The 18,814-nt window shown below is 47.4% G+C and overlaps 1 protein-coding gene across 10 annotated transcripts in view; it reads right to left on the reverse strand.

The window, feature by feature from the left end:
* The window catches only part of DYSF (dysferlin), a 312,032-nt gene that overhangs the window by 75,835 nt on the left and 217,383 nt on the right, over nucleotides 1–18,814 (reverse strand). For all 10 annotated transcript variants that reach the window (XM_043512839.1, XM_043512838.1, XM_043512840.1 and 7 more), the window contains 2 exons: nucleotides 18,180–18,345; nucleotides 16,924–16,997 (listed from right to left, as the gene is read on the reverse strand). In XM_043512839.1, coding sequence (XP_043368774.1) covers nucleotides 16,924–16,997; nucleotides 18,180–18,345 — 240 coding nt within the window. The remainder of the gene's footprint in view (nucleotides 1–16,923; nucleotides 16,998–18,179; nucleotides 18,346–18,814) is intronic.

Genomic DNA, 18,814 nt, shown 5'->3' on the forward strand with positions numbered 1-18,814 from the left:
CAACGTGTCATTCAGGAACCCTGCAGAAGGGCGCTGGAGAGCCTGTGTGCAGTAGAGTTTCCTTCTTGTGGGTCTCAGGCAGTGCATTTCTTGCTCTACGTTATTAACCATGACCGTGTAATAATACATATTATATTATGTATGTAATAATGTACATGCATTATGTACACGGTAACAATGAGCACATTCTGCACACATATTTTTAAAACAAACTTACCATCCCACACCTGCTGGAGACAAGGGTGCACCTCAGCTCGGTGGCATCAGAGGCCTTGTTTTAAAATAAAGACAACCATGTGATCCTATCCCCGAATTACACTAATCTGATGTGCAAGGAACCAAAACCAGACTTGGCAAGAAGTGGAGCACATGGCTTAGAGACACGCCGAGGAATACACAATGCACTCAAGATGAGGGGGAAAACAACCATTTCCCTTGCTTCAGATACAATCGGACAATCAGCACAGAGCAATGCTGGCATCCACTCCCCTTCACACGTGAGTGCAAGCATGAGGCAGATGGGGAGTCCATACATGGCTGGGTAAAGTTTCCATTTGCCAAAGACAAGACAGAAAAATGCCCAAAGCAGTTTGGGACCTGACTGCTGGAGAGATCACTTCTCCCATACATGGGACACTGCTCATTGCAACCATCGGGGGTGCCTGAGCTGAAGGCCTAAAGGCTATTATGACTCAAATGGCAGTAGTAGCTAAAGGCCCCAACACAAGATCTGGGCCCCACTCAAGGTCACAGGTGAGGATAGAACCCAGGTTTTGCCTGACTCTCTGTCTGTAGAATTCTATAGGATAGTCAAACACCCTACAGAAAGGTTAGAGAGAGACGGCAGGTGAGATAATATCTTGTATTGGACCAACTTCTGTTAGTGAGACAAGCTTTCAAGCCACCCAGAGCTCTTCTTCAGGTCTGGGAAAGGTACTGAGAGTGTATTTACTGATAGTGTTGTGTTTAGCTATGACATTTTCAGTACCTTTGCCAGACCCGAGGAAGAGCTCTGTATGGCTTGAAAGCTTGTCTTTCTCACCAACAGATATTGGTCCAATAAATGATATTACTTCACACACCTCGTCTCTCTAATAACCTGGGACAAGCACAGCTACAACTGCACTGCACACAACTACAGAAAGGTTGTCATTTTCTATTAAATTCGATAGGACTAGAATTGTTTCCATAGTCCTCTATTTGTTTCACACAAATAAAATTCCACAGGACTTTTGCATAAGTGTCAATTTTCATGGGCTTTTTGGGGTGAAAATGGAAAGCTTGGTTAGCTGTTGGGAGATTTTTATTATTATTTTCTGGGAGAATGGCTGGGCTTCTGGATTTGGGGCGATTTCAGTGATGTATTTTTTTATTTGATTTGATTTATTAACAGATCCATTCTTTTACAACAGAAATCTTATAACACTTGTTTTACAACTTAAATAGAAATAACATAGTATATACACAAATACACAATTATAAATTGGCCTATGGGAGTCCCTAAAGTTGAACTGTTGAGACCTTTCATTATCTCATGTTTAGGTCCAAACTTCTGTCTTTCTTACCTTTATATGCGTAACCTGTTCATTAGTTGTCCTATCAAAACTCTATATAATATTAAGCTTTTCTCCTTTTTCCTCCTATTTTCTTTGTCTTAATATCTTAATTTTGAGTTTCACTATTGTTGAAGGGATTTCTCTCTCCCATAGTATTCAAAGAAAGTTCTCAAACTATCTGATTTGCTGACAGCGATTCCTCCAGCAAACTCCAAAAAGTTCCACCAGATTTCTCAGTACAGGAGTTAGCTTTTTTTCCTTTCTCCTTTGTAAAACTCTGACTTGATGAGTTAATTTTTCTAGTACCAGAATTTCCCACAATTTTTGATACCAGTCAATACATTTAGGGAGTCTCTCCTCTTCCACCATCTTGATACGGCAATTCTAGCAGCAACCAGGAGATGAGTGATCAATTCCTTAGGGCTTTTATAAGATGCAGAGTTTTTAGGACAATTTAACAAAAACACTAAGGGGTTATCTGACAGCTGACACCATTATCTCCTGTATGGAGTCCCCATCAGCTTTCCAAAATGTCTTAATTTTGGGGCAGGCCCACCATGTATGCTCCCATTTTACTTCATCCTCTCCAGCATTTTGCGAGCCCCGCACCATAAATTTATTTAACTTTAAGGGCAGTTGGGTGCCTTTGATAAAGAATTTTAATGTCATTTTCTTTTTATTAACATGGTTATTGAGGTAGACAGACAATTGCTCCATATGTTCTCCCGTTCCTCGTTCCTCAATTTCGGTGTCTATGCATACCTCAACTTTCCATCTTTTCATGAATGTAGTTATTTCCTGTGGATAACAGTGATTACTTTGTTAGGTGTGGAGATAAGCCTTTGGGTTTCATGGATGTAGTGAGTAGTTTCTCAAATGCTATCAATTTTCAGCTTAGGTTTGCCTTTTTATCGGGGTGGGGTGAAAAATGTCTCAACAGTATTGATATGCTGGAATGTTGATGTCTTTTGCAAGGTGTAGTTCAACGGATCGTGTTTTTGATTCTTGTAAGATGTGCCTAGAGCACTGGCAAGTACTTTTTTCCTTTTCTGGATGTATGAAATTGAAGTGAATAAATAAATGGTTTAATTTCTTTTTACATATATATAAATTAAAACTCTAAGCTATTCCCTGCTCGGGGTTCTTTGAGGCACACCCATATTCTCTATGTATGTCTTCTAGAGACTGATAGATCTTTGGGGCCAGAATTGTCTTAATTTGTGGACCTTGCACACACAGTCAGTACTAAAATAATAATAGTAATTGTCCTCCCAGTTGTTTTGTTCTTCATTAAAATAGACATTCAGAAGCAATAAACAAAGAGGTAAAAACACAGGAATGGAAAATGCTAGAAAAACACAAAAGATTTACTTTTACAACTCCCAAAGCAAAAGCAAAACAAAAGTGTTTGTACTCTGTGAATATTGAGCTCATATTGAGCTCTGTGGATGTCAAAATGCTTTACAGAGGATGGCAAATATCATCACTGCTGTTTTACAAGTGGAGAAACTATAGCATCGAGAGGTGAAGTGATTTGCCCTGGTTACTGGCACAACCAGGACAAGAATCCAGATCCCTCATTGGCCAGGCCAAAGCCCTATATACCAACCTATACAGACTATAACGCCTATACAGACGGTATTCGTGAAATATGGGCATGTGCTATGTAGTCCATCATTCCCACAGCCTCATAGACAGGGAAGTTGTCAGGTTAAAAAAAAAGATGAAAGAAAAACAACTTTTGATTGGTATGTTTTGGACATTTTGTGCCAAATTCTCATAGATTCAAGGCCAGAAAGGACCATAATCAGATCAAGTCTGACCTCCTGTATAGCCTAGGCCATCAGTGGTTCATTAACCCAGCCACATAGCTGTCTAGACAAGGATTTAAAGGTTAACACATGTTGACTAACTCCTTCTAAAAGTCTAATGTTGACAAAGCACATTCCCTTTAATGCTGCTAAGATGGTCATGTTAAGCACATGCTAAGCTGGCCAAGGCTCTTGCAGTGCACATGTGATCAATTGCACATGATAAATTAGAAGCCAATGATGAAAATCTGGCCCATGGAACCCAAAGATGGGACTGAGGCTGGAGAACCACTCAAAAAGGAGTAACCACCCAGCTCCAACGTCACGTGGCACCAGTCATCATCCCAGATGACTTGCAAGCAGGGTTCAGACAAGGGCGCAGGTCTAGTGGCACTAAAAGATGATCTCATGGCCACAGACACAGGTCAGATCTCCAGGCTCGCACTGCCGGACTTTGCCGCAGCCTTTGACAGAGTGAACCAGACAGTACTGCTAACCCGCCCAAAATGATATAGCAGGAGCAGATGGCCCAGCATTGCAGGGGCTCCAGTCATCCCTCTCCTGCAGAACTCAGAGTGGTGATGAACAACTTCTCCTCCTCTTCAAAGGCCTGGGACCTGCTGGGCCCCACAGGGATCCAAACTAGCCTTGCTTCTCTTTGATATCTACATGAGACCTCTGGGAAAGGGAATGAGATGACAACTCCCCCCTCTCCCCCCTAGGTTTAGCAGCTGATGAAACTCAGCTATGCATCTCACGCTCACTCACTGCCACTGCTAACAGGTCCGATTGTCTACAGGAAATTAACTCTTGGATGAAGAGCAGCTGGCTCAAGCTGAACCCAGGCAAGACCCAAGTGATGCTGCTCGGTCGGGGGAAATGCTCTGAAGAGCTGGCAAAGACGTTGTCTCCACCTTCCATCAAAGGCTTCCAGCCCCCATTTGTTAAAAGATTGCGAAGCCTTGTGGCTCTGTTTGACACATCGCTAAGCCCAGATGATCAAGGAGCATCAGTTTCCAAAAAATGCCTTCTTTCACCTCCAGCTCACCTGGAAACTTCCTCCCTTCCCCCTGACAAGGAGCAGGCCCCAGCGATCCCTGCATTCATCAGCTCCAGACTGCATTACTGTAACTACCTGTGTCTGAAGCTGGAGGTGAAAATGATTCCCGGGCTCTATTTGGTACAGAATGCAATGCCCACTTTCTCCATGGCTCAGGCTACGGTAAACACATCAGACCCACCCTCAAGACCCTGTACTGGCTCCCCGTCAGCTTACAATGCTGGATTAAGGCCTTGGTCCTAATTTTCAAAGCAATTAAAAGATCAAGCCCCAGCCACACCAAAGACTGAACTTCTATCCATGACGCCCCATGTCAGCTGCGCTCCTCCGGGACAGGGCAGAGCACAAAGCCCTGAATGGAATGCTGGAGAGCTAGGGTCAAAGCACTCCCTGTCGAAGGGATCCAGCCACAGGACAATCGCCCACAGGAGATCAGGTGAATCGAGGGCCTGACCATAGCTAGGAAACACTGGAAAGACTTCAACTTTGAAAAAGCCTTTCCACCATCACTGACATGCACAATCTGAACACCCCCCTTTCATTCCCAACCCCCCCCTAAAAATCCCTACCTCCAAGCAGAGTTCTGACCCCCGAAAGGGAGAAGAGCTGGAGACTCCAGGAAGGGGGACTTGGTTGTTGCTATTGATTTTACATGGAAGCAGCTTGAACACTATGGCAATGGGTGGCAGGATTATACCCTAAAACACATAGATACTAGATAGGGAACACTCCAAAGTCTGGAGGTTTTTACAGCTGGGAGATTGAGGCTGACTCTGATTAGCGCATGCAATGGTGAATGACAACAGGCTAGGACCAGCAGCTCAAAGTTAAGGTGCATTTCAGAGCCTGTCTGCTCTGGAAGTCTTGCTAGATCAGGTTCCTGTATGAAATTTACTAATAGACACCCTACTCAAGGCTGGGATGAAAATGACTGTTTTCCTTTGTGGTTTCAGCATTTCCTGGCCAAATCCAGGCAAGGAATCACCCAGTTCTGGAAGGAGTCCTCACTTCCCATGGAAGTCAATGGAGATGAAGGTCATATTCAGAGCTTGCAGGATTGAGTGCTTAGTTCTGCAGGAAGCTTCTGCAAAGAAGCCAGAAACCATGAAAATCTCAGCTAAACTTTGGGATTTGATGATACCAAAGGAGACACCTTCTACATTTTGGGGGGGGATCCCTTCCCATGATTAGTGCAGTAATAACCTTAACCCCTGGTATCTGAAGAGCTCATGGCCTCTGCAGGAATGGTTAAGTATTTTAGCCAATGGAGAAAGATAGGCACAGGCGCCAGATTCAGAACCAAACTTTCTCTGGGTTTTGATCCAGGATTCATATGTGAGCTGCTGCATTCAGACCTGGACCTCAAACTCCTCCAACATTGGAGGAGTTCAGAGCTGGGGTTCAGACCCCTTGCTATGCATGCACATGCAGTAGCAGCCCCCCACAATGCTGGATGAATGCCAAGGTTTGAAGCAGTTAACTATTGATCCCTCTTTTCTCTCCCCCAACCCCCTGCCGCTCTCTGGCCCTAAATAAAATTAATGTTTGTTCTCTCCGTTCCTGGCTGGAATAGCATGCTGGGGGGTGGGGGGAGCAGGAGGGGTGGATCTTGTGGCGCCAGTGGTGACAGGGTGCGGCAAACAGAATAATTATTTGCCCATGACGATCCACCACATCTAAACAGGATTAATTTTTGCCATTTAAACAGTTGCACCATGCCAGGGCGTTCTGTATACACAATAGAGGAGTCTCTCAGCCTCGCTCCAAATTAGCCTAATTAGGAGCAGGCTTCAGGGTCGGCTTAAAGAAGAAACGGTCTGTAGTCTGATGTGGCGTGTCCGTCTCCCAGCAGCTGTTTTAGCCCTAGCACTCTGGAGACTTGGTAGAGATCAGCTGGAAAAAATAAACTCAGCCCAGTGATGACAGATAGATCAGTAGAGATAGTGGCTGCATAGACTCAAATTAAATAGATACACACACACTGGTGGTGCGTGCCAAAGTCCTAATTCTGCATTGATCCAAACCTCCAGCTGTCATTAACACCACACCGTCAGCAGCATTTTCCACTCACTTGACACTGGCGGAAACGGCTGTGCAAGGCCCGTGGCGATGGGGAATCAAACTTGCTTCTGAAGCGGCCTCCCAGGCAACCCCCACTTAGAGGGTGCCATTATTACAATTTATCACTTCTATGGCTCAACGGCAGGCATAAATGGGAGCGCTCGGGTATGGAGCCTGCTGCTACTGAAGTCACTGGCAAAACTCCCACTGACATCAGTGAGTAGAATGGGACCTTTTTTTAAGGGTATGTCTACATGCAGTTCAAGCAGACATACCTGTGCCAGCAGGGTTCCCAGAGTGATGCTGCAGCAACGTGGGTTGGAGACGCCCGTCCAGAACCATGGGTAATTACCAGCAGTGCCAGTTCACACTGCTGCTGCATCACTCCAGGACCCAAGCTAGGTAGATTCAAGCTAGCTCAGGCATGTCAGCTCGAGCAGCAAACACAGCCAGTGGCTGCAGTGTAGACATACCCTTAGAAGCCTGAATTGCTGATTGGTGCCTAAATTGTGTGTGTTTGTAGTTAACTGCACCCCCAACACTTGTGGTGACCTTTTAAAAATAAACCAGGGCTCATAGGTATATGTCTATTTATATATGCATGCATGTCTATCTATATAATCCCTGCAGTTTCTCTCTCTCTCCAGCATATTGCAGACATGTAAGCATGCATACATATAGAGCTGCACAACAAATAGCAAATATCTTTTTTAAAATTCAGATTTTTCAATGCAAATTAAAACCCCAGCATTGAAATTTTTCAGTCTTCCAAACAAAATAACCAAAAAGATTCTGAGTTTGCTCCCTTTTTTTCCTCCTTCCCCCCGCATTTTTCAGTAGCAACATGGGGGGGAAAAAGAGTGGAAAAAGCAAAAAGGACAGGGGGAGGGAATAGCATGAGAAAGGAGAGGGAAGCGGAAATTAACAATCAACACTTTTTTCTGTTTTCCCATAAAAAAAAAATCAGAAGAAATCACAAAGGAATTAAAATCTTCCTGACATTTTTGGAGGAAAAAAAAGGCCATTTTTCAGACAAATAAAATAATTCTGAACAATTTCATCCAGTTCTGCACACCCTAGAATATAACAAGCCAGAGTCCACTGTTGGCATAAGGGGCAGCAACTCCGATGAGAGGAGCCTGGTCTTGTGGACCAGGATTCAGGAGATCTGGATTCAATGTCCACCTCGTCACAGACCCCCTGTGTGACCTGGGACAAGTCACTTAGGGTCAGATCCTCAAAGGTATTTAGGCTCCTCCATTAAACTCAATAGGAGTTAAATGCCTGAAACCTTTGAGGCTCTGGGCCTTTATCCCTCCGTGCCTCAATTCCGCATCTGTAAAATGGGGACTGTAATCCTCGCTCCTCCCATTCGTCTGCCTACCCTGTTGATATTGTCAGCTCTTCCGCACAGAGGCGGACTCTCGCAGTGCGTCTCTGCAGCGCCTACCACAATGGGGCCATGATTTCGGTGGGGGCTCCTTTAAACATGAATAACATGGGCAACAGGCGTGTTGTCTGCGGACAGACGGGAGAATCAGGCTTTATGGACAGCAGCCACCCACGCCTCAAGAGACATTCTGCCTTTGTGGGGAGATTCTTACCAACCCAAGACAAATGAATGGGGAAAAATGGCCGACGCACCCGGGCATTTCAGAGACTGCGACACTGACTCCACGCCCAGGCCCTGAGGGCAGTTCTATCGGGGCAGTGACCTGTGAGTCATGGCGGTGCCGATACTCTTGCCTCTATCCAGGCTTGCTCATGAAGTGCTGCTGGAGGCTCTGGGGGCGGGCAGGGGTCTTCACGCTGGCAGCCATGATGCAAGCCCAGCCCCCGCCGCACTAAAGACTCCAGGAAGAATTACCACCGAGGTGAGATTCCTCCTCACCAGGAGGCCTTCATCAGTGGGGAACGGGAGCAGAGTTCCTCTCCCTCGGCCGTGCTTCCTGACCGCCGCTGGGATTGCGGCTGCTACCTTCTGGTGCAGCAAGGGCCGAACTGCAGCATTTAGTCACTTGTCTGAGAAGAAGGCCCCCATGGGACAGGAGCATTTTCCAGGCTGCAATGAGGATGGCAACTTACCCAGGCCACAACCCCTTAATGCTTTCCACTCCTACCCTGAGGCCAGGGTCTGTGACCCATCCAGCCCTAGATCTGAAAGGAGCTAGTCTCTAGCTCTGGGCCTCACAATGGAAGGGCTGCAGAACAGAGCACTTGAGCAACTGGGCCAAAAGGAACTGGCACAGAGGCCTCGCTTAGCGTGCCGGGCAGAAACTCCCAGCGCAGCTGCAGCCTTGTCTCAGTGCCCGCAAGAGTCTCAGCGGGCCGCCCTAATAAAGAGCGTTTATAAGAGAAAATTTTTTTTTCCCCACACAAAGGCAGCAATTGGAATAATAAACAGCAGGCAAAATAAAGTTTAGGAATTTCCATTAACAAGAGAAAGAGGGCAATTAGTGAAGTGGCTTGGATCGCCCAGGTGCATCTGTTTGCCCAGTCTCAGAACGCCAGACTGAGGGGATGGCCAGAGAAAATGAAAGGCAGCCACTTTAAAAACAGATCAAAGGAAATGCTTTATCTCGTAATGAGCCTGGGGAACTCTCTGCCACAACGTACCACTGAAGCCAAGAGGTTAGCAGGAGTGGACATTTGTATGGATAAGAGAAATATCCAGGTAAAATAGTAGATGTTAAAAAAATAAGTAACAAGTGCTTTGGAAGGAATATAAACCCTCCTGCTTCAGGGCATAGCCCAATTAATGGGTGGTCAGGAAGAAACCTTTTTCTGTGGGCAAATTATTTCATTAATTGTTGGGTTTCTTGCCTCTTCCACTGAAGCAGTTCTTACCAGCTACTACTGGCAACAGGATATTGAACTAGACAGACTAATGACTGATCCAGTCCGGCAGTTCCTATATTCCTAGCGCAAGGAACTATTTGAACCTTTCTCCCAAGCTCGAACTCAGCACTCTGTATTATGGTTTGGAAGAGTTCTCTTTACTCCTTCCTCCCTGCCATTCTCTCTCACTCCTGGGCTTCCCTGGCTCTAGTAATGTTGCTGAGGCAGAATCAGGGAATACTGGGCATCTCCCTCTGAGGCCTGTTCTTGAGCGCTCTCCGACCCGATCGGAGAGCTATATATGGTAATTAGTAACAACCGCTCCATGCAGCTACTCACCTCTCCATTTCCAGAAATGTCTCACTAACAAGGATGGGCCCTCAGACTGCCACAGTAGGATCTAGAAGCAATCATGTTTGATAGCTGTCTCGCAAACTCACATCACCCGCCTACTCCCCCTTTGCAGCCTGGCACAGCTCAAGCTTGCGGCATGTTTCCCCAAACTCTGGCGGTGATGATCCCAATTTGGGGGCATGCTTCCTTGAACAGAACCATGGCATCTTGGATGGTTGCCTATCACTACTGGAATCTTGCTGCTTTCCAGATGCCAGATCTGGGCCCAACCCTTAGCTCCCACTGAAGTTGATGGCTGGGACCTTCGGTGTCTTTAGGCTCCGAGTCAATGATGCCCTGTTACTTCTGGGGGATTGTGGGCTGGCGGGCTTACTCACCTGCCTGGGGCAATAACCAGCCACTCCCTGATCAGCTCACTTTCAGTCCTTGCCTCGGGGCTCAGTTTATTGTCCATGTGCACTGACAACAGAAAGCAATTATCCCAGTATGGCTTGTGGGCCTCTGGCAGTTTAGTGGTCTGGGTCTCCCCTCAGGCTGGGGATGGTCCACAGAGCCATCCGCCCACAGCCCACTGCCTGCATCCTGGACCGTAGCTACAGGAGACCATTCCCCTATTCCTCTCTGGGTCCCAGGCCCCGCCTCTGTGACCCCCAGCTGGTAATCACTAGGCCCAGTCACCTGATGCTGTCCCGCTGGGTCTGATGATTCCCAGCACTCTCCCACCTGGCTCCTAAGAGCAGGGTTGGCTGGCTGCTCCCAGGCCCTTCAAGGTGCTGGCCACCCTCTGAGAGGGACCTTTCCTCACTTTGAGATGTCATTCATTTCTGGCAGCTTGCAAACAAATCCCATTACAAATGGGATGAACTGGGAAATCATGCAGAGGGATCTATGTGCAAAAGGATTGTGTGTCGCAGCCCCTGATGCAGAGTAGAAAAGAGACCATTGCTTCAAACACAGCCACAGACCCCACCTCCATAGGGCGCCCGAACACCACTCCAAACCCTTCCCACCAGCAATAATCACAGGATCGCAGGCTCTCACCTCGCACCCAGAGTGGCAGCAGTCTGCAGTTCCTATCTGCATGGCCGATAGCAAAGGAAGGGGAAGGGGAAGGGGTTTATTTCCCCACAGCCGGCAGTAAAGAGAAACCTCGGGGCAACTACTGTACAACAAAGAGAATCCCACTGGGGATCGGGGACCTTGTTTCCTGGTGCATGGGGCAGCGTGCGTGCAGCCAGTTTGGCTGTTGCTGTGTTTGGATGTCTACCCCACCAGCTGTGATCCATCTCATTAAGAGGCTGTTCAGCTTGGGCTGGCCTCCTGCGAAATCCAAACATGCTGCCAGGAGCACAGACTAGAGCTGGTCCCAAATTTTCCAAGGAAAACGGGGGAGAGAGGTAGTTGGAAAAGAGGGTTTAATCAAAAACAACATATTCATTTTTGACAAAAATTTTCATTTTTGGAAGTTTTTCAAAGCAAACAATTTTGGAGGATGGGGTTGGACTTTCTTTCTTTCTTTTATTCTTTTCTCTTTTTTTGTAATTTTTACATTTTTTGCTTTCAAAATGGTGGGTTTCCCTCCTTTTAGTCAGTTTCCCAATTTTGGCCAGTAACACTTTCACTTTTAAAAGCAACATTTTTGTCACTTAACTGTGTTACATTAAAAGTAAAAGTGTTTGCCCCCATTATCCCCCCTCTTCTGACTGTTCCCCAACATTTATCAGTTGGGAAGCAGTAACAGAGCACAGGAAAAATGCAGGGGAAAACCTAATTTCCCCCATTTCCAAATTTCCCAGCAGGGAAACCAGAATGTCCCAATGGGACTATTGCAAAAAGGGGATTTTCCCCAAGAGAACTTGGGCAGGAAAATTCCTGGTTCTCTGCTCAGCTCTAGTGAAGATCTTCATCTGCTTTAACTCATAGGTTATTGGAAGCACATAGAGAAAAATTTCTCCAGATTACCCCACCACTGGCCCAAGTCCCATCCAGGGATAGCCAACCTTGTTGGGTGCAATACACAGTCAGGGGTTAAATCTGTCCAGTGAAGTAACTGGAGTGACAGCAAGAATGAATCTGGCCCTAGGTGCCCATGTGAACAGCACCTTCCCCATGAGCAGGAGCCTGAGACGCCTCATGTCTCCCATGACTGATGAAGCAGACACAGTCGGGGCTGAATTCTTAGCTATCCTGGGGTAAATCCAAAGAGACTCTGACGGAGGTGCTCCAAAATTAAAACATGTGACTGAGAACAGAGCTTGTCTCATTGTTGCCTAGGAGGTAGTGCGAAGAGACGGCCAGAAGTGCTGCAGAACTGAAGGCGGAGTTTCCACCAGCATCGGTTCCCTCCCCACATCCCCTGTCCCTCCAGGTACCATCTCATGCCTAAACAAAGGTCCCACCCGCTCCCCCGCCATCCCTTACAAAGCCAACCAACACTGGACCCCCATCCCTTGCTCAGAGCAAATACTATGCTCAAATTCCTGAAAACTACCTTCTGAAATGCTAGTCAAGCAAACAACAGGCACCCCCAATCAGATTATTTACTGGGCTTCGACCTGAATTTTGAAGGACATGCTCAAAAGAAAATGCTCAACCCAGCCCAATCTCCAGGTGCCGCACCGCCAACAACTGTTCTGTGGGGTTCTTCTCAACGGGCGTCTTTAGTACCAATCCACCCTTTGCTAACACACACCTCATAACCCGGCCACCTCCCCTGGCTCCTCAGCGCAGATTTAACAGCAATCCCTGGGCAGAGGTAGCATGGTCCAGCACATTACGCACCGACCTCGGAATCAGCAGTCTGCCACTAGCTTACTGTGTGGCACTGGGCAAATTACTTCACTGCTGCCTGCCTCAGTTTCCCCCCTCTGTGAAGTGGGGAGAATAACATCTGTTAGAGCTAGACAAAACACAGGATGACAGTTTCATGAACATTTTTGATTCTGTCTAATATATGACTATGTCTAAATCTTCTATAGTGCTTTTCATGAGTAGATCTCCAAGTGCTCTTCAAAGGAGAGCCTGTATTTTACAGATAAGGTATAGAAAGGACTTGCCCAGGGTCACTACCAGAACTGGAAAAGAACTGGGGCCTCCTGAGTACCAGGCCAGTCCCTTATTCACTACGCCACACTGCCTCTCCTTTGGCATAAAGTGTTTTGAACTCTTCAGCAGAAGAGTGGTTTTATCATTTTGATTCTCAGCGAGGTCTCTGTGACAATCAGGGTCCAGACTCCACAGAGGGAAAGCAGGGGGTCTGAACCCCAAAGAATAAGTGTTGAATCAACTAATTTATAGTACAATAAATATTGTATACAAAGTGTATCAAGTAAGGTATCATATAAAAACTGGTGACACGCTGGTCATGAATATATTTATGTGATATACGGATGGATGGTGTGTTAAGAATTATGTTATGTGCTGGAAATATGTTCCTACATATGTTTGGGTGGCAGAGTTGATAAAGAAGCCTGTCTTACCCAAAGGAATGTGCATTTACCTGTCTGGGTCAACTTTTGTAAGCCCTGGACAATGGCAATACATTTACATATAAGATAAACAAAGCAATCAAGCTAACAGGAGGTGGAGGAAACAGCATAGTGAGCAAACCGGGGGACAGAGTCTGCACCCCGGGACATCTTCCTGGCTCTCGAGGTCAAGACAATGGACTCTGGGAAACACCAGGGGAGCCAAAAGACATTCTAGTTATCTAGACCATAGGAGACAGCACCCTCCGATTCTGGAAAGGTTGGATCCTCTTATCAGGAAAGGCTGGAGATGCTGTTAGCTTGACGGAAGTGAGCAAGCTGTTTAGACAAAGCCATAGCTTGCTAGGATCAAGTTTTGGGCACTACAAAACATGCTATTTTTGTTTGTTTGTAACCATACCCATTTCTTTTTCTCTTGCTTAGCGTCACTTAAAACACTGTTCTTTATTAATACAGCGTTTTTCTTAGGTTTACTGTAACCATGCAGTACTGTTATATTGATGTAAAGAGTGAGTCTGCAGGTAGGTGTGGGTACTGTCTCTTTGGAGACATCAAAACGGAATTATTTCCATGAGCGTCCAGTGAGAGGGACTGGACGCAACAGCGACATGTCTCTGGGGAACTCAGGAACTGGGGGTCCCTGATTGTTACTTGCCAGGCTAGGTTAAGATGGGCAGAGTCTCGAGGAGTTTGCTGGTGAAGCACAGACTGGTATGGCAGTGGGCGGACACACAGTCTAACCTCCAGCAAAGCTCACCCCTTCTGACACAGTGGCTTAAGGCTGTGGGTTTCCTGAACAGAGCATCACAGTATCCTATTACTAAACTTTCAGTCTTTTCCAAGACATGTTCCAGTGCCTTTCCTGGCACATTATGAAACATTATCATAAATAATTCAAATGAATCCACAAATGGCAAACAGAGACCGAGTACATTTTTATCGCATGATCCTTTGGGTGTCCCCCCATTTGATTACGAGTGTTCACTTAGATCAACATTTTCAAATCTGGGTGTCAAATTCATCTGCTAGCTCCATATTTAGCTTGATTTTCATAGGTTCTGAGCCCCTGCTGCTCCCAGTGGTTGTGAGTGCTCAGTATTTTTGAGATGCCAAACCACTTTTATTTAGGTTTTTAACCTTGGATTTAGGAGCCTAATCTTCAGGCAGCTGCATTTCAAAATGTTACCCTTATTCCCTAGCTTTGCAAATTTCAGTCCATTGCAACGGGCTCCCTTGCCAGGGGTGTGGATTAGCAGGGATGCCATAAGCAAGGATTCTAGTGCTATGCGGACAACTTTTACTGCTGCACTTTGACCCAAACTTTCAAGCCACCTAGTCAAGGGCCCTGGTGTGCAAAGATGCTGTGGATCAAACACACATGACACACTGGTGGGTAGGTTGCACTAAGATGCCACATTAGCTGCAGGGGAAGCAGTGTAATGCACACATAGAGAGGCTGGTGAATTAGGATTAGAGATGGAACCGAAGTGTCAAGTTCATTTTCAAACCAGGATCTGAACCAGAACTTCCCCAAAGTTCCGGGAGACTGTTTGATCTTGAGGTGCTAGTGTGGACCCATTTCCAGGAGGATCCTATAAGTTATGGGGAGGAGACCTACTGGATTGCAGAGTCCCCCGGGGCATTACAGAAGGAGGTGACCGATACCCAGCCGAGGTGAGGAACAAGCAGCAGGAACAGAAAGAAATGGGAGACCCTGCTTTCCACAGCAACGAAACACAAGGGATGATGAGAAACAGAAGAGAGATACTGTAAAAAGCAACATTGTTTCCAGGGAACAAGGGCTTTCCATTCCCAGGATTCTGTGCAGTGTCAGGGGCTCTTTAAAGTAGGCAGTGAGGAATCTGCGGGATTGGCAAAGCGGACGCTTAGCACACCAGAGGGGGAAAAGCAGGAGCCGATTAAAATGCTCCACTGACCTTCCTGGAACCCCTCATCTTGGGGTTTCTTAGCAATTGAGTTCACATGAAGCCCTGTGCCTCAATCACACAGGCTTAACCATTTGCACATGTTTGACAGCAGCTAAGAAGGCCAAATGGTTACGGAGCTGGGAAGCCTCATGTTCAGGAGCTGAGCTCAGAAATGGTGCCCTCTGGAGACCACAGTCTTCTCGACTGCGTGGGCAGGGCTGGAATGTCAGCGAGCAGCACCAGACTGGCAGCTCGGGAAGGGGAAGCAGCAACATGTTCTTCCTCCGGCACTTCCCCTCGAGGGAGTCAAATCCCCCGGATCGCCAAAATCCCAGAAAATGCCACAGCCTGTCACTTCCCACCCACAACTGGGTTTTCTGAAAACTCTGCCTTTTCAGATAACAGCCAGAGACAGAGGGTTGGTCCCCGCAGATCTGGCAATCAGCAGCTGCTGCTGCTATAAACACTGCACCTCTGCTTCCAGATCCATTGATAGAGCAAAGCCAATAAAAACTGAACAAGGCTGGAGTGGTCCTTTGTTTCCACTGGATGGAAATCCACCGCCTGTTTCTTTTCGGTGCAATGACCACTCTGCTGTTTTCCACCAGTGGGAGCAGTCAGAGTCTGGGGGCCAGAGCGTGGGTGTAGGCATAGCAGAAAGAAAGAGCCTGAGCGATGGACCACCACAAAATTCTAGGCTGTGCCCTAATGGCGCCCAGAAGGACTAGCCAGGAAAAGAGAGCAACCTTGTGCACTGGCATAGGATTCAGGAGACCTGGGTCCAGCTCCCAGCTCTACCCTGGCCTCCCGTGTGACATTGGGCCACTCAGTTTCTCGGATCCCCCATCTGTAAAGTGACAAGCATCTGTCTCATCTACTCAGACAGTGAACTCTTTGGGGCAGGGTGCATCACTTGCTAGGTGTATGTACAGCACCCAGCCCAGCAGCACCAGGGTCTTAGGAGGGACCCTCTAGGGGCTATTTGAATACACCTGATACACCTGCTGTAGATCTTTATTGTAGAGCAACAACCTACTGCTAATCAAGGGGACCTGTGTAAGGGCCAAAGGGATAATTCAGTATAGGGATGGGCTCAGCAAGGAAGCTACCTGCTGCTGTGGCAGCCAGGCCAGAGCAGAAGGGCCCAGGCCATCAGCTCAGCATCAATTTTAAATGGTGAAGGAAACCCAAACTCAAGAATTGGCTGCCTGCCCTTTTAAGCTAACAGACACACACCAGACATGAGTGCTCAGCTGCAGTGTTTAAGCCTGGGTCCTGACCTGGCCCTGGAGTTCTGGGCTAGTGCAGGGAAACTCCTCTTCTGTCCTAGCCCCACTCAGCACTGCCCCTCAGAAGAAGCTGGCAAGCCTTCTTAACTGGCCTGCTGTCTCCCTATTGGTCAGTGTCTCCTCCTGGCCCTTGTAGGCCCGCAGAGGACTAAGTTTAATTGGTAGCCAGGCCTGAGTGGGTTTTCCTTAAGCAGGGGAGTGCCAGGGCACTGATGCCTCCAGGAGAAGGCAGGGGAGGCCTGATAGACCCCCGCACCCCACACCTGTCTTGTGTTCAAATGGAGGGAAGGAGGAGGAAACTGGGATCCTTTGTCCTGCTTTGGGGGACCAAACACCTGTCCCTACTCAGAGATGTTGGAAGCTGTGAAAGGAAAGGCCGCTTATCAGGTGCAATGTTTCGTGTTGCAGTGTCAGTACAGTTCACAATACATCACAAAGCCCCACCCCCCACCCCAAACCCACGTAACCCCAGCTGTATTCTGCTGCCAAAGAGATGGAGAAACCTATTTTCTTTCTATCGCTATCACTCCTTCCCTACCTGGACAGGAATCAGAGGCTCCTTGTCGTCAATATCAATGATGACCTCGTCTCTGGGGGTGAGGCTCACCTCATCTGCAAAGAGAAGAAGAGTGGCTCTCACTAGGAAATTGATGCTTCACAGAACACAGAGCCCAGCAGCTTGAGGACCGACATTCTAACTTTATTATCCACTGAGATTCTGTCCATCTGATTCTTTAATGTTTTAATCTACCACCCTGTCACTGAGCAATTGATATACATTTATACACACATTGCCACTGTTTATGTAGGACCTACACTATGTTATGCTTTGCTACTATTCAAGTATCAATGGGAGTACCACTAAAAGTATCTCACAAAACCACCAGCACAAACGGCACTAATTGGCACCCTTTGATGACAATCTCAAAATTATTCACCAAACAATGAGACTTGACAACCTGTGGAACTCACTGCCACAAGGTATCATTGAGGCCAAGAGCCCAGCAGGATTCAAAAACAGGTTTCAGCATTTTTACAGGAATAATGAGCGCATCCACAGTTACATTAACGCAAATAATAGAGAGAGAAACCCTGATGCTCCAGAGTATACCAACCTCTAACTAATAGGGGTCAGGAATAAATTTCCTCTGGGGCAGGTTATTCTATAACTGTCCACTAAGGGGTTTCTCACATCTTCCTCTGAAATAGCTGGGACTGACCACTGTCAGAGACAGGATACTGAAACAGATGCACCTTGGAGTCTGATCCAATCTGGCAATTGCCCTGTTCATAAGTGTTATTGCTCCCAACATACTGATGGAAAATGTAAATCTGTGGCTTGCCCATCACGCACAATGGATCTATCGAGGGTACTTCTCTGGCCTTCATCACCTGAGCACCTCTGAGTGTTTAATGTATTTATCCTCACAAACCCCTGCAAGGAAGAAAAGTGTGATCATCCCACTGTTGCAGATGATGAACCAAGGCACAAAGAGGCATCTCCTCAGCGGACTGATCAGGATTTCTCACTGCCCTTCCCTCTAGCTCTATCTGGCCTCAGACAGACTGAGTCTCCTACGCTGTTCCTGATGAGACCCACCTGCTCTAACTACCAGGGTGAGTCAGCCCTGCACTGACCAAAGCTCGTCATGCTGTCACGGGAGAACGGAGGCACAGAGTTCCAGGCTCAGCGTCCTGTGCGCTGTCCGCTCGACCAGAGTGTCTCCCGCTTCCCTCAGTGATTGAAACAGGGAAAGGAGGTGAACAAAGGAGCAAGCCCCTCCCCTCCCGTACCTGGCTGTTCCTCGGGGGTGTCGGTCTCCTCTCTGTATGGGTTGCAGTAGAATTCCTCAAGGGACTGGATGGTGCACTGACCCACCACGGGCTTTCGGCCAAACTGCCTGTTGTCGATGACTTTGACGATGACAGGAGGGCAGTACAGAGCTTCCTTGGGTAGGCGCTGCAGCGAGGGAAGCACACACTGAGTACTGCGTGGCCAGGGAGAGGGGCAAAGGGCAGCTTCCCTGCGTCTGGCAGAAGCACATGGAATAAACCCACGGGCAGACTGGAGCTAAAGCTGGGCTCCTTTATGCTCTCCTCAAGCTCCTCCCACAAACCCAAGCCCCACCCACAGTCCCAGAAGGGCTGGGTGTTGCTGCTAACGTGCACAGCAGATAACCAACCATGTGGTGGTTCAGACTGTCCTCATTAGACACCTGAGTTAACAGTGTGGAGCTGGGCAGAGGCTGTTCACATCCCTCTGAGCCGCTGGGGCAAATGTTGCCTTTAACTGTACCCTGTGCAATGCCGCCAAAGGGGAGTGTACATCAGGGCAAAGTGTCACTCATCGGCTCTCTCTGCAGACAGAGGCAGGCGGGTCACACTGGGAAAACAGGCTAGCAAGACTCTCAGTCTCTCAGAAAAAAACC

The sequence above is a fragment of the Dermochelys coriacea genome, chromosome 4 (assembly GCF_009764565.3).
Source record: "Dermochelys coriacea isolate rDerCor1 chromosome 4, rDerCor1.pri.v4, whole genome shotgun sequence".
In the NCBI taxonomy this organism is placed as follows: Eukaryota; Metazoa; Chordata; order Testudines; family Dermochelyidae; genus Dermochelys; species Dermochelys coriacea.